Source organism: Ambystoma mexicanum, chromosome 11 (assembly GCF_040938575.1).
Source record: "Ambystoma mexicanum isolate Mex_15411 chromosome 11, UKY_AmexF1_1, whole genome shotgun sequence".
NCBI lineage: Eukaryota > Metazoa > Chordata > Amphibia > Caudata > Ambystomatidae > Ambystoma > Ambystoma mexicanum.
This window is the reverse complement of record NC_090934.1, coordinates 181,220,578-181,235,578: the sequence shown is the minus strand read 5'-3', so window position 1 is coordinate 181,235,578 and position 15,001 is coordinate 181,220,578. Positions and strand designations below refer to the sequence as shown.

At 49.1% G+C, this 15,001-nt stretch overlaps 1 protein-coding gene across 1 annotated transcript in view; it reads left to right on the top strand.

Moving 5' to 3' along the window:
- Positions 1-15,001, top strand: part of AUNIP (aurora kinase A and ninein interacting protein) — a 167,687-nt gene that overhangs the window by 102,727 nt on the left and 49,959 nt on the right. The window contains exon 3 of the mRNA XM_069622747.1: positions 6,860-7,013. Within this exon, the coding sequence (XP_069478848.1) occupies positions 6,860-7,013 (154 nt within the window). The remainder of the gene's footprint in view (positions 1-6,859; positions 7,014-15,001) is intronic.

Genomic DNA, 15,001 nt, shown 5'->3' with positions numbered 1-15,001 from the left:
TTGTCTGCTGCGGAGAGGACTCTCCATACGTTGGACGTGAGAAGGGACGTGAGAAGGGCTCTGAAATTTTACATCCATCGCACTCAAAATCTCAGGGACACAAGACAGCTATTTGTGGCCTATGGCCCTTCGGCTAAAGGTAAAGCAATCTCAAAACAAGGACTGTCCCGCTTGGTGTCATCTACTATTTCTTTTTGCCACTCAAAAGCTGGGAAACCGCTGGAAAGACGTCCACGAGCCCATTCAACGAGATCTGCTTAGTCGTCGGCGGCATTGTGGTCCGGGATTCCACTGGGAGATATGTCAGGCGGTTTCCTGGTCGGTACCACATATATTTACCCGGCATTATTGCCTCAAACAACATGCTGAGGATACACAGATGGGTCGTGCAGTCCTATGGCACCTGTTTCAATAAGGTGGCCCCAATAAACTGGGTATATCCTTCGGCTAATGTACATGGAAGTGTTTTTTAGCGGTTTATGTACTATGATTTGAAGTTTAGCCATGGCGAATATGCATTTGTGGTTATAGTGTTATTGGTTTGCATACACACCTCCAACTATGGGGGATACTGCTGTACAATCTATTCTAAGCATGTGAATCCATGAAAGATCCAATGCTGGAGAAGAATAGTTTCTTACGTAACTCCATTTCTCCAGCATTGGTATCTTTCATGGATTCACATGCGCCCGCCGGCCTCCCCTGGCATGCAAACCAGATGTCCCCCCCATTCTACTTTGGGGGTCGAAATCTGAGGGAGCCGCGGGGGCGGGGCTTCTTATACCTCTACGTCCTAGTGGCGCAGGCGGCCCAAAACAACGTAGATAGGACACAAGTGTCGACATTTTTCGTATGGAAAAGGTCTATATATAATTTACCGAGGATTCCCAGCCTGACGGGGAATATTCTAAGCATGTGAATCCATGAAAGATACCAATGCTGGAGAAATGGAGTTACAGGTAAACTATTCCCTTCCAAGGGATGAATGGGAGTACCTACTTCGTATAGGGGTGCAGACAAAAATGGAACTGGGGCTCAGGTATGTTAGACAGAGGATTCTTTGTAGACTGTATTGGACACCTTCAAGAATGGCTAGGTTAGGACTTTTGGATGCTTATACCTGTTGGGGTTGTGGTGGGGGCACCTAATGCATATGCTATGGACATGCTCTAGGGTATCCGCCTTTTGGAATGAAGTTTTAAATATATTGGACATTGTGGTGAGTCTCTTCCGCGCACGTTTTACTCGTCAATTTTGTTATCAGAAAGAGAGAATAAGGCCAGAGTTAGAGCAAACTGGATTGATACGGTTTTGGTAATGGCGGCAAAACAAAAGTTTGGAAGTTGATGAAAAAGCCAAATGTAGATGAATGGCTGTTAGATGTTCGAACCTTATCAAACTACGAGAAAGTTATGTTAATAAAATAGAGTGGGGTTATTCATGAATTTGGGGAGACTTCAATGAATTGTACAGTTAAGTTATTAACCACATGTATTATCTGTATTTAGTAGTTAGGGACATTGTATTTATTATGTGTTTGTTGTGCCGGTCTTGTTTTTAAGTCAAAGGCTATTGGTTGTAAAATAGAGATTTTACATTGATTTGTGACTAGTATTGTATAATTATTAGTGGATTCATGTGTTTTACGACCTGGATGTAAATCCACGCGATGTTATGAATGTTATCTTGTTCTTCTAAAATAAATTTTGAAAAAAAATGATATGAAAAGATAAACTGCCACCAGCCCTGGCCATGACACATCTGCACATCTCCAAAAAAGTCCTACGAGAGTATCTAGGGTCTTTGTAATTGACTGAGACCCAAGTGCATTGTACTGGAAGGTACATTGTGCACTTGTTGCGGAAAAGTTGCAACATTGGAAAAGGACTAAGGGAAACAGTCTTGCAGTACTGACTGTCTTAAGGGCATGTCAGTTTCCTCATAAAAGTGAGTAAAAGCCATGGGGAGTGCAGCAGAAGGCTGTGCTCCCCTTGCAAAGTCAGACTAAGGTGTTTAAACAGCAGCAAAAAGTTTGGGGGTGTACAACTGGAGGGAAAATTACATCTAAAATGAAATTTCTCCTAACGGCGAGGATGAGCCCAGCTGACTCAAGTGGATCCAGACCGATGGGTATGAACTAACCAATTACGGCCTGCCATCACCTATGGAGCAGGTTCATGTGTAGGGTGCAGTCAATCAGTGGCACCCATGTGTACTGTATATTTTGATGCGTTTGGGGTTCTTAAGCCCCTGTTTGTAACCGAAAAGTCAAAGTGCTTTTGAGCAGCAGAGTCCTTTGCTAATATTTGTACAATTAAACCTTGTTATCCTTGCGATGCTATCTCCTGGCCTATTTCCCTAGCGGGTTGTCTTTATTCTGGAGTGTGCGTAAAAAGGAACTTGCCTTCATTTTGTGACCATTGTGACGTGATTCCATTGCTCCGTACTTGTGGAGGTATCCAGGTAGCCTCACTGGAAGGGCTGTGCCCACAAGTCCCAAAACATGTACCCTGAGTAGCCCTTGCGGGTACCGTCTTCGCCAAATTCCCGCCTGCTCGTTGAAGCAGGGTACGGCTCCAGGGAGAGGCCCAGGCCTGTTGTGGGTGGTGAACTGAGGTGTTCGGAAGAATGTCAACACGGGAGTATTGCCTGCAAGGAATAACCATGTTCGGATGGGGATGTAGAGCAGTGTAAAATGGGTGAACCCGTGAATGTAAGTGAAAGCATAGGTTGAGTTGGTGATTGTGGAAGTTTTTATGCCCATTTTTATTCATTCCATTTTTTAAGATTCCTTAAGGATAAGGAGAAAGGAATACAGGAGCCTCCCAAGTGTGGGGAGATGGTGGCGCCACTTTGCGCTGTCTCGACCAGTGCGAGAAGAGAATTACAAGAGGAAATTTAGGAGCTCCATATAATAAGTGGGCTCTGGGGAAAAAGAAGTGGTAGGTTTAGCTAATTTTAGCTTATTTTGTTAGTGTATTTTTATATGTACGGAGGAGGGGTGTCTGCATGCATAGGGTGCGTGAAAGTGAATGAAGATGCCTTGGGGGGCAAATGACTGAGGGGGGAAAGGTGAAATCTATGCTTTTATTATGAGCATTTTTGATGTATTGACTGATAGTACAGACACGATTATAGTACATATGTTTTAAAGTGATATTGGACGAATTGCATTTTTGGGATAAGTTGGGGGGAATAACCAATCCAGCACTTTTTCCGACACACAATCCTGACTGGGCATAGCCATGGGAGCGGGCACACCCCTAGACCATGCTTGTATAGCCCTGCCCCTGTACTGAGACACAATCTAGGTACCACAACCAATGGGTGACCGAGTGTGTCCACGTACTTAACTGCAAAGTATAAGGGGAGACCATTACAGAATAGAAGAGAAATAATGGACCTCGGGAGAATGTTTGAGGAAACAGAGGCCCCTGATGGGAATGGGGGCGACACCGACAACAGTAAGAAAATGAGTATAGAGGAGACTGGGAAGAGTGTGGAGATGAAGGGGATTTATCCGCTAGCCACGTGGCCAGCAGAATTATACACTAACCCGACCTATGTGTCTGGGGGTACGATATGATAGGTTATTTACAACGCGCTTAATACGCAGAGGTTTCGAAGCGCGGACCCAGGGATCAAACCTGTGGAGCTCTGTGGCGTCTTGCTTCCAAGGCAAGCACGTTGCCCTGGAGATATCCTCATGATCGTTTATCCATCCGGACAGTACTCGGTGGCTGGACCAAGCACGCCCTCTCCCCTGCCGTATATTGCACACCTGAGGTGTCCACCCATACAGAGCTAAGCACGAGACCTTGGTGGCATTGCCCACCACACGTACAGAATTAGCAGGGCTGAGGGCAGGTTGCAAAACACTGGTGGCAGGGGTTCCGATGTTAACACCAGGAACACCCCCCACAGCCGCCTGGGAATGAATGGAAGTCTGGGGATTACTTGTTTAGGATTGACAGTGAACCGTACATGTGGAACGGGAGGGAGAAAGCATGTGGGGGTCCCGACGAGGGGGATGAGTATTGGAGCGACTTTGAGACAGAAGAGAGAGGGAGGGACCGAGCAGGCACCCAAGGCCACACCGCGAGTGGGAAAGCCTATGGGACGGAAGGTTAAGGGAAGGGTTTGGTAGAATAGCATTGGCAAAGAAGAAAGGAAGCGTTGTCGAGGGTGGGGAAGGGAGGACTACATTACAAATGCCCTTAGGGCGCAGGGTAACCCCATTATGTCCCTTGGATGCAGCACAATCTCCTCAAGGCCCTCCCCAGCTCACTGCGGAAGCGGGAACATTGATTTATGCCATCGAGAGAAACACTGCAGGGGTGCCCCTAGCCATACGGGACATAACTGCTTGCTAGTAGCAGCAGGCGACCAGGCAGAGACGTTGTGGATTAAAGCGGGGTACCCGGGAGTAACATTTAGTAACGATGCCCATGATGGGGCATCATTCAATAAGATTGGAGCGCGAGTATGGGATGCACTGTGGCGGATGTTCCCAGACACCCCTGATTTACAATTGTTAATGCAATGCACAATGGGGGGGGATGAAGACGCTGCACAGTACACAAGGGTTCAAGAGATGTGTAGGCTAGAAGCGGGCAGCGCCTAGGATCAGTCCACATCATTGTTCTACTTTATTGTAAAGAGAGGGCTGCCTAAAGAGGTGCAGAAAGCACTTGATACGATAGCAGAGGGATGGCATGAGATTCAAAGCATCCTAGTGCACCAATTTAGGAGGTTCAAGGAACGCGAGAAGAAAACTATTTAAAAGAGGCAGGCAGAGGAAGCAAAACTAGTTCAGAATAAACTAGTGAAAATAGCGGCAGTGCCACCCCCAGAAGAGATGGGAGAGGAAGGTTGGCAGCGGTATTGGTAGACAATGGACAAGGACAGTGGGGGGGGAAAACACTTCAGGCCACAGTGGCAATGAGCGATGCAACAAGGATGAGATGGGTCCCGAGGGCAGAGAGGGGGATTTGGTGGATAAGGACTAAGAGGTGGCAGGCCTGGGCAGTGCTGGTCGTATGGGAGGTGGAGACACTTCTCCTAGGAATGCTGCAGACTGACAGGAAATTATAATTACAATCCACCATATGGATCCCCATGCCCACCCACCCAGGACAAGGGCCAGTCGGGCAATGGCCTTAATACTGTAAAATCCATCAGGCATATACACCGCTCTAATCCTGGGCCCCTAGCACCCACCCCACCAGCAACAGACCATGCAGACCTACCAACCACGTCCCAACCAACAAGCCACGGAAAGCAGACACGCATTTGCTACTGCACCCAACGGAGCAGCAGCCCCATATCAGGGGGCAACGGTAGTGGTGGGGGGTGGACCCCTTGTTCCCGGGGACGGACACCTACCCTGACTAGGGCAGCCCACAGAGAGCACTTGCGTGTCCAGTACTATCAATGACCTTGCATCCAGCAGAGGAACCACTGGTGGGTGCGGAGATGGGGAAACGAGTATCTCATCTTTTATGGTGGACAGAGAAGTCATGCATTAGTGAAGGAAACTACCCGCTATCAGGAAAGGGACTCGACACGCAGGGATTCTCTGGGTCTTTTTTAATGGTTCTATGCACAAGATTTAGACGTCCAGTTTGGAGGGAAGGTTGTACTAGCGCCACTCCTCTACTCAGAGTTCACCTGTCAACTTGCTGAGTAGGGATCTGCTTGACGGGGGGATTGTCTGCGCCACCCCTGGCATGTGCTTCCTCAGAGCTATGCAGGTAATACATGCTGTGGCCAGTGAGATGGTAGTTAGGTGCATCCCTGAAAACCCAGACATGTTTGTTTATGGTATCCAAATACTTGTCCAAGCTGTCCCCCAGATTACCAGGAAAGAATGGAGACGCCCGGCAGATTTCATTTCTGTCCTGAAGCACTTCCTGTAGTGGTTGCTGGCACAACCTTGTCCTTCGATCTGCACGGCTTGCTTGTGTCCGCTTGAAGGATTGGAGTGCTAGGAACTGACCCCACGTGTGCCAATGGCGCACTGTTGTGGATTGACCCCAATGTACCTATAAGCGAAGTGACAAATGAGGACTTTTTTGAAGATGGCAATAATGATGAAGAAATAGTACTCAAGATTTGTGTACCTTGTGACGACATGGTGCAATACAGGAAAGTGCAGAGGCCCCAGTTGTCAGTTGACCACTCCCATTCAGTCAATGTGATTTGCAGTATGTCCCTACCCATTTGTGGACAACAAACCCAAACGATGTAGGCATGTTGAAGGAGGTACCACCTTTAAAGATAACACTCGAACCAGGAGCAATACTACAGCGGGTCAAACCATGCCCCCTGTCCAGAGAAGCAGAGGAGGGGGGTTCAGGAAACGCTGCAGGCCCTGTTACAGTAAGGGATTATAGTGCCCTCCACTTATCTTGTTCAAATGCTTTAGGCGTGATGTAGTTCAATTGTTCGTTTTTCAATATGGCATTTTTCTTTGCATCTTGTTCTTGGGTGTAATTTCCCTACATTATGCATTCCATATTTAGGTGAAATTTTTTTTTTTTAGATTTGTGCGAAAATTCATATTTTTCAAAATACACAGTAAGGCCTAGTTGAAGTACTTTCTCTTGGCCTGAGAGGATTTAAAGATTTTACACCAACACAGAGCAAATCGGATTCATTTTATTTTTAACAAATATTCGCTGCGCTGAAGATCTATGCATTCAAAGCGTTCTGGGTGTTTTAAAAAAAAAAATGTTTGTATTGGTCACCTGTTCATATATCATAGATTGCAAGCATTCACTAATCTCTGAAAGCCATTGAACCTGTACGGTTTGTTCTAAAATGGTATTTTTGAGGCTTTGATGTCTTTTTCTTACAGACATTAATCTCCAGACCATCGTTCAAGCTACGTGACCTGTTCCCAAGACGAGCTGCCAGTGCAACAGTGGAATATGGCTTTACTCAGTCAAGAGATCCCCAGCTGTGCACGCTGCAAACGACGATATCTTCCTTTTTCACGACTACTCCTTCAGGTGGGTTCCAGACAGACATTTGGTGTACTGCTTTTGCATCGGTTTTTGTGCCTTCTATGGCCAGCGATGCATTGTCTGCTGCTAGACTTCAGATTTCCCATTGGGATTATACTTGATGTTGTATCTGAGTGGGTAACTGAGTTTGAGTCGGGTAGATGGTCGGGACTGTGTGATTTCCCTGTTCACTGCTTGCGTGCCCCAAGATAGTGCTGTTTAGCGGTATTCCCCTGCCTCCTATACCATAAGGAATATCCAGAAAGTGTAGAGGTGGGCTACGGTCTGAGCACATCAGTCCCTAAAGTGAGCTTTTCACTTGTATATAGTTTTGACTCTCCCTAGGTTGGGGTGATGTCCCTGTTTATGTACTGTTTTTATTATTTGCCTAATCTTATGGTTGCCTTTTGCCCACTCTCAGCAACCACACCACACTACACCCATTCTTTCTCTTGTGCTTTTCTTTGAGTTATTGCCTCAACCAAGAGCACACCACTGGGGTAGATAGGCTAGTCCATCTAAGAAGATTGCATTTCCCTGCGACTGTCATGCACGTTGTTGGGAGCTTCCGGCAGTGTTTTGGAGATCCTGGGAGCCAGCCAAACATGCAACATAGCAGTTCACAAGGTATTTTCCTGGCCGAGCATGGAATTCCTGCAATTTGGGACACATCCACATCTGGCTAAGGTCGGCTGATCCAGCGGTGCACCTCAGCCATCTATCCGACTTAGCATAGTTAACGAGTTGAAGACTGGCTTGGGCTAGATATACCCTGTTTAAGGTTTTAATTTGAATCCTTTGCCGTTTATGTTGAATGCCCCACTACGAGTAGGCTCAGAGCATCGCCCACTGCTTATCACATGGATCCTGCATCCCTTTCCCACCTCTGCTTGCACTTTAGGGCCTCCGAGGAGGGAATCGCGCTGGACAACCCAATACACTGTGGAAACCAGGCGCTTTGCCGAAGAGGACTTGAGCAGATATTGCAGCAGCGGTAGCATAGGGACATAGCAGGCAACGAGCAGATTTTGCAGCAGCGGTAGCGTAGGGGGTAAAGCAGGAAACAGCACTCCTTGAAGCTAGTGCACATTCTAAAGTACTGTAACCTACGGCGGAGCCCCTCACACATCTTGGCAATAAACTGCACCTGGGATACAAACGCACCGTCCGAGTAGAAGTCTGCCGTGGATTGTATTCCCTCACCCCTCCATTCTTCAACCAATGCTTCGTCACACGGAGGCAAACATTCAATAGTCCACAGCCAAAGACCCAGGTTCGAAGGAGAATGGTACCAGGCCAAGCAAAGAAGCTACCGCCTGGCCAGACGACATTTTGGAAAATGTAAAGCAACTTGGGGACCACTACCATTTTAGCAACTGCCCCCGGCCCAGCAACGATGGTGGGGCAGCCTGCACCAGGCATCCACCCACCTTCTTAGGACTTGGTGATTGTACTCCTACAGGTACCGGGCATTCCGACTCGCCCGTATCCCCTGATAGGTCACTGCATTCTGTTCCCACTTATAGGTCACTGCATTCTGTTCCCACTTAAACCCTGCAGTTTCAGGGGGCTAGTCAGTAGAGTCCTTCAGTGGAAATGGAATGGGCTTCTCCCAGTTTATCCAAAGCCCTGGAAACCGACTAAATTCTGCTACCTCCTGCGGTTGCAGTTCGTTAAAATACAAAATCGCTTAGTTGGCGTATAGATATTAACTCTAGCACAACCCATTGCCAGGGTTCTCGTGAAATGGAACCTCTGCTGCCGGGCCACCAGTGGCTCAATTTCAATTGCAAAGATTGGTGGTGACAGTGGGCCTCCTGTCTGGTCCCTCGGCCTAGGTCAAAGGCTGCAGATAACTTGCCTCCCAGACATGTACGAGTGTTCTCGCCCGCATACTGCATGCGCACCACCGTCTGGTATTATTCCGGGAGGCCCACCTGCTGTAACACCTCAAGCAAATGGCACCATTCGACAGTTGAATGCTTTCTCTGTGTCAAGCAGTGCTGCCACTGCCTGAACCTTTGGGTCAATTTGAGCCAGTATGGCAAAAAGCGTTCACAGGATTAACAAGGTCACTGCCCCGGAATGAAAACACACTGAACCATAAGGGCGGGCATATACGGAAGTAATCCGTCTGCAAGTATTTTGGCAAAAGATTTTTGCGTCGAGATTCAGTAGGGAAATTGGGTGGTACTAAGCACACTACTGGGATCTTTCTCAGGCTTTAGGATCAGTGTGCCGACCGCCTTGTGGGAGGGAGTTGCCCTAACTCCAGCGCCTCCTCCCATACAGGTAGTAAATATTTGACTACCTCCGGGCTCAGCGCTTTATAAAAAATTATGCTGTCAGTACGTGCCAATTTAGCGGTTGGCAGCACTCGGTGCCGCCAGAACATCATCCTGTGCAATTGGTTTGGCCAGTATCTCTGCGGCCTCACGTTCCAGCGTCGGAAGGGATGCTTCCCCGATCAACACCACTAGGTCTTCCTCCCCCAGGGCGCCCTTGGAGGCATACACCTGTTCATAATGTCAAACGCCTCCAATATGACGTCTGGCTCAACCACGAGTCGGGCGTCCGCTGTACGCACGGCAGCGATATCTGTCGTATTTAACTTCGTGCTCAGCTAAGTTGTTGAATCGGTGTAGTGCATCGCGCAACCCAGCTCTGGAGTCTGTGCTCACCTGTTCCCCTAGCTTTGTTTCCCACACTTTGACTTCTGCTTCTACTGCAGTCAGTTGCCTCTGTATGGTCTTAAGCACCCCAAGCTCTAGGGACATGCACCACAGTGAACACCTCCCATATAGACCCCATCGTAGCGACCAATCCCAGTTTTTCTTGAAAAAAGCTCGACGATACTAGGCGCTTCACAGCGATGGACTATATCGGGTAGGGCCGTGAACTTAAACCTCCAGAAAGTTCTGGAGGCTCTTTCCCTGCCTGCCTCTCTAGAGACCATAGGACTGGTGAGTGGTCAGAAAGCATTCTTGGCAGGAGTGAGCACTCTGTCATCATGCGCACCAGGGGTGGGCTTGCTAGGACAACTTGAAGTGTTATGGACCGATGAGTGAAACGAGTACTCTATGCTCTGCCGGGCTGATTGTCCGCCAGACATCGACCAACCCCAATTCGGACATGCAACTCTGCACCTTCTCCACTGCTTGAGACGGAGTGGGCTCCGCCAGCAGATCTGTCCTTTAGTCATTGGGTCTAAAATGACATTAAAGTCGTCAGTATTTATGGCATCTACAGAGAAGTGATAAAAAAGGGTCTTCCACGTTGAGATCATATGTATTGACGAGTGTCAAATGGCACGTGTCCCTAGCTAACCGACACAATCACAAACCTCCCCAGTGGGTCCACTATGGTCTCCTCCATGCGAAAACAAAGTGACTTTTGTATTTTCATGACTCCAGCAGAGTATGCCGAATAAGATGTCTAGAAACTATTTGACCCCCAGGATCTAGCAACCCCATCGTTTGTCCTGCCAACCAAGTGGGTCTCCTGCAAGAACACCACCTTCGCCCCATGCCTTCTGCAATAGTGGATCACCTTTCAGACTTTTTGCGGATTGTGGGCCTGTACGTTCCAGCTCATTACTTTACAGCTGGCCATAGGTAGCTAATTGCACCAAACAATCCCTCCAGGCTTTCATAAACCTTCACTCCAGTTTCACACTCCCACTCCCCACCCCCCCCAACCCCTGCAACTTGGGCTCACCCACAAGAGACGTGAATCATTTTCAAAATATAACCCCCAACAGTCTCCCCTTACCACATTTCCCCCCCCCACCTGACTTCCCATCCTACCCTTCCCCACCCATACTGCCCTCTCCCAACTAGCAGTGAAATATACCACCCTGCTCCCTATGTCTCAATCGCAGACCCACATGGGCAAAGAAACCCGGGTGTGCCTGACTCTGCTATCCAAGGGGCCCTCTCGCTCCAATTGCCTCCAGGGGGAGGCCCTTGCATCTGCCTGGGCTCACAGCCGTTAGACCAACTCGTTACATGGGATAGTTAGTCATGGACCTATCAGCAGCAGCACCTGCACATATTAGTGGCACTCCATCTGGGCACTCAATGAGCATAACTCTCTGGGACAATCCACTCCTAGCATCCCCAATGCGATACCCCATTAGGCATACCATCGTCATGCTGCACCTTGTCCATGGTATCCGCCTCACTCCCTCGGGTGTGTCTCCAAGAAATCCTGCACTGCTCCAAGGTCAGTGAGGAAGTGAGACTTGCCATAGTAAATCACTTGCAGCCTGGAGGGATGGCTTATTGCAATCCACGGTTGCAAAGGGCCCGCGTCGCATCTACAAAAGGCAGGCAAACCTTCTGGTCTGACTGGGTGAAGTCTGGATAGAATATTGAAGGTATCCAAGCTCACGTACCTCTGCAAAGGATTACATCCCCGTCTGTAATTTAGCAAGCAGGCTATGATTGGTCACAGGCTCCTGCCTGGTCTGGATGCCTGCTAACACCCGGTGCGCCCTTTCCACTAAACTGTGATGATGTGGGTACCTGTAGCACCTTGTGGATGAATTTATCCATGAAGACTTCCATATTAAAAAAAAGGACCCGATTCTGATATTCCCACCACCTGGATGTTCCTGTGTGATCTCGCTTCAAGGTCTTCATTTGTATCTTTAATCAATTTAACGTCCCTCTGCAGTGTGCAGATCCCTTGTGTCAACTACCCATTGGTGTCCTCCAGAACCCCGACAGTGTTCTGCTTCGAAAATTCTGGCGCTTTCCTTCTCGATTTGCTCTCGCATACAATCAACCATGTATGCCATTCCATCCAGTTTAGTGTTGATTGATGCAAATCCGGTTCTCCTGTCTGCCAGTGCCAGAGTTCCGAGGTCTGGGCGCCCTCTGCAGGCTTCAAGCCAGTCCCACTCAGGTCAGCCTGAGCAGGCTTCTCCGAAGTCTCGGGGCCTTGCCCCTGCCACTCCGGCCCTCTTTCTGACGGAATGGTAAACGTAATTGCTGCTTGTTGCCCTTAGCCATACAGAATCTCAGATGTGGGGAGCTCCTCAGGTGCCACTAATTTACTAGCCAGGCATCGAAGCACACTTGCGGGTCGCTCCTGTAGCAGTTGCTGGACCCCCTTATGCTCCGGATAACCTTTCTGCCCCCCGAGCAGGCGGAGTGATAGAGCATGCAGTCTTATGTAGTGGCAGTAGCTCCAAGCGGCCTGCAGACTGTCTCTTGAGTTCTTCAACGCACCCCGCCAAGGGGGCGCACAACAGCTACTGAGGCCTCCAAGCAGCAATCCCTGTTAAGCAGGAGTAGGACGCCGGGACTCCAATGTCGCCCACAGGCTGGTCCAACAGCGTCCACTGGCTCCCCTTGAGCAAGGCAGCAGTCCAGAACCCTGTCTTAGGGGGCGGAACGTGTCTTGCAGTCCTGAGCCCCAGCAGGGGTGGCGACCAGATGCTCCAGGCCGCCCACAGAGGCTCGGTCAAGTAGCAGGGCCTCCAGCCCCTCCCAGCAGGTGAGTCTCCAAGCCACCTCCAGCTTCCGGCACAGATTTAATTTGTGTAGCTACGAGGGTGCTCCTTTCTCCAGGAAATCGGGGCATTTTCATCAGGCCCGCCAGGGGCGATATAGCAGGGCGCCTGCTCACCCACCTCCAGCGTTCCGATGCAGTGCTGGATCCCAAGCCACAGCAGAGGAACCCAGCTTCCTCAGATTGCTGCGACAGCTACTGGTAGGTCGGGGAGGCAGGCTCTTTCAGGATTGAAGGGCCGAGCTGCGATTATACCCTACACATGCTGCCCTCATGGAGAATGCTCCACACAGTTGGAGAGCTTTTCGGCCGTCCCTCACTGATGGCCTTGCCTGCTGGATCGCAGCACTCTCCGGTCTGTGGTTTGCCACAGTATTTCTCTGTGCGTGCGGTGGGAAGGGTGTCTCTCCTCCCCCTTTTGCAGCTAGCACGCAGAGCTGAGATGCAGCAATCTTGGTCGCGAGGGTGCGCTCTCCCCCTATTATGGTGCTAGGAGTACCTGCAAGCACCATCTCTTTTGTGCTACTTTTTGCCTGAGTGCAATCCCTATTTTTTCGAGCATCGTCCAGTGGGGTACCCTCTGCGTTTGTGTGCTAACTAAAGGTACGCCCATGCACGCTCACACCAGAAACCATTCAGCCCCCTAGGGGAAAAAGGCTCTAGACACACTTGCAAGGAAGTATTTATTTCTTACAAAATGGAAGTGCATCAGCAATGAACTCTGCTGGTGCCAAACGTTCTGAGTTAGGTAGGCACGCGCAGCACATAAGCGCAAATGTTATTAATGACTTCATGACATATAGCACATTTCTACAATACAGATTGGAGTAGCCCTATACATATAGGAAAAAAGAAGGGGGTTGCATAATTTAATTAACTTTGGGTCTCACCCTTCGTTATTAGGGGAATCCAGATGTTGACCCTTGCTCACCATTCTTAGAGGCACAGCTCCACCCTACTGATGAGGTCAACGAGACCGAAACAAGTTTCTGGGGTTGCTGTTGGTACTCTTGTTCAGCTGTGAATTGCCTAGCATCTTCAGTGCTGGACTGCCCCAGTCCAGGAAAAAGACTGATATATTTTGGATGTTTCTCCTCTGTGAAAGATGGTGAGCTAAAGAATCTGGGTAAGGGGCTCATAACTGGGACTAATGTCCGGCAGAGGGACTCCCAGGACCCCCCGCCCCCTCCCTGTTTATTTTTACACATGTAGGACCTGCTCCATACGGTTCCATGTAATAATGTCGAAAAAATGGCCATTTTTTGTGGCAACATTATTGCATGGAACATGCGGGGGACAGCCCCGCAACCCCCAAACGTTTTGTTTGCCCCCTGTCACCATATATATGGGGATAATACCCTCCATACGGGATTGTTCATCTTAATCTGGCCATCTCTTTCCACCTGGGCGCTGCTGGGCTAGTTATCAGAGGTGAAGTTGGCCTAACAATTAATTGGCTACTAACACAATGTTATTTTATCTTTGTAACAAGAACCTGGAAGTTGCAGGGATGGGCTTGTGGGGAGAGCCGAGGTCACACGTGTCACACACTCTCAGACAGATCCCTAACTTCAAGGTCTTCCACCATAGTTTCTGGCTATAATTTGTTGCCCCCTGCTCCTCGCAGCACAAATCGCGTGACCCATTTGTAAAGGCGCGATAGCCTTGCCTTCTGATCTTTGATCGATCGAGGGGTGTAAACGTTTTATGGTTGGTGGTTCGGTTTGGATGGTCCTGTGACCTGCAGGGGTCTCGGGCTAAAAGCATTGACAAGCTGTTTTTCTTGTGGGGGATCTTTGAGGGCAGGAGGGCCTTGGCATCTGTTGCATGGGATGGTACTGCCAAGAGGCGCTCTGCTCCCTTCTCATGACTTTGCAGGGTGCATTCGTCCTAGGACGTGAGGACCTATAACTTTTGGAACGTTGAAGGAGCTCTTCGACTCAGAGACCTGGCTGGGGTGGGCGTGGTGTTCACGTTCATGCAAGGGATCTAATACTAACACAATGCTGTGCACCACGCTTGGGCCTAAAGTCTAAGATGGCTGCTGTTGGTAAAGATGACGTTCGCACCTACATCTACCATAAAGCTCTTAATGCATGCACTAAGATGATGGCGCACCTTCCTCTGCATCACCCTGCCCCCTGGATGTACTCTCTTGGTGTTTATTTCTCATTCAGTATCGCCTACGGGGGCAGGAAGACACTTTCTCCTTTCCAACATAAACTAAGGGAACTCTTTATTTGCTGGTCTGTAGACTTTACTGCCCTTCTTTTACGTGCTGCTCCTTCACCTCTACTGCAAGGCAAGTGGCTGTTAATGGCATGGATCCCAACTTGTTAAGAGCAGATTTAACTCTGATCTCTCAGGGTTTCCAGTATCTTTGCTTTCAGTGGTGCTGGTGCAAGAGCCTTGGTCATAATCATGGAAGAGGCATTGCTCTCTGTGGACCGCCAGAGGACTGAATTAATTTTGGACTT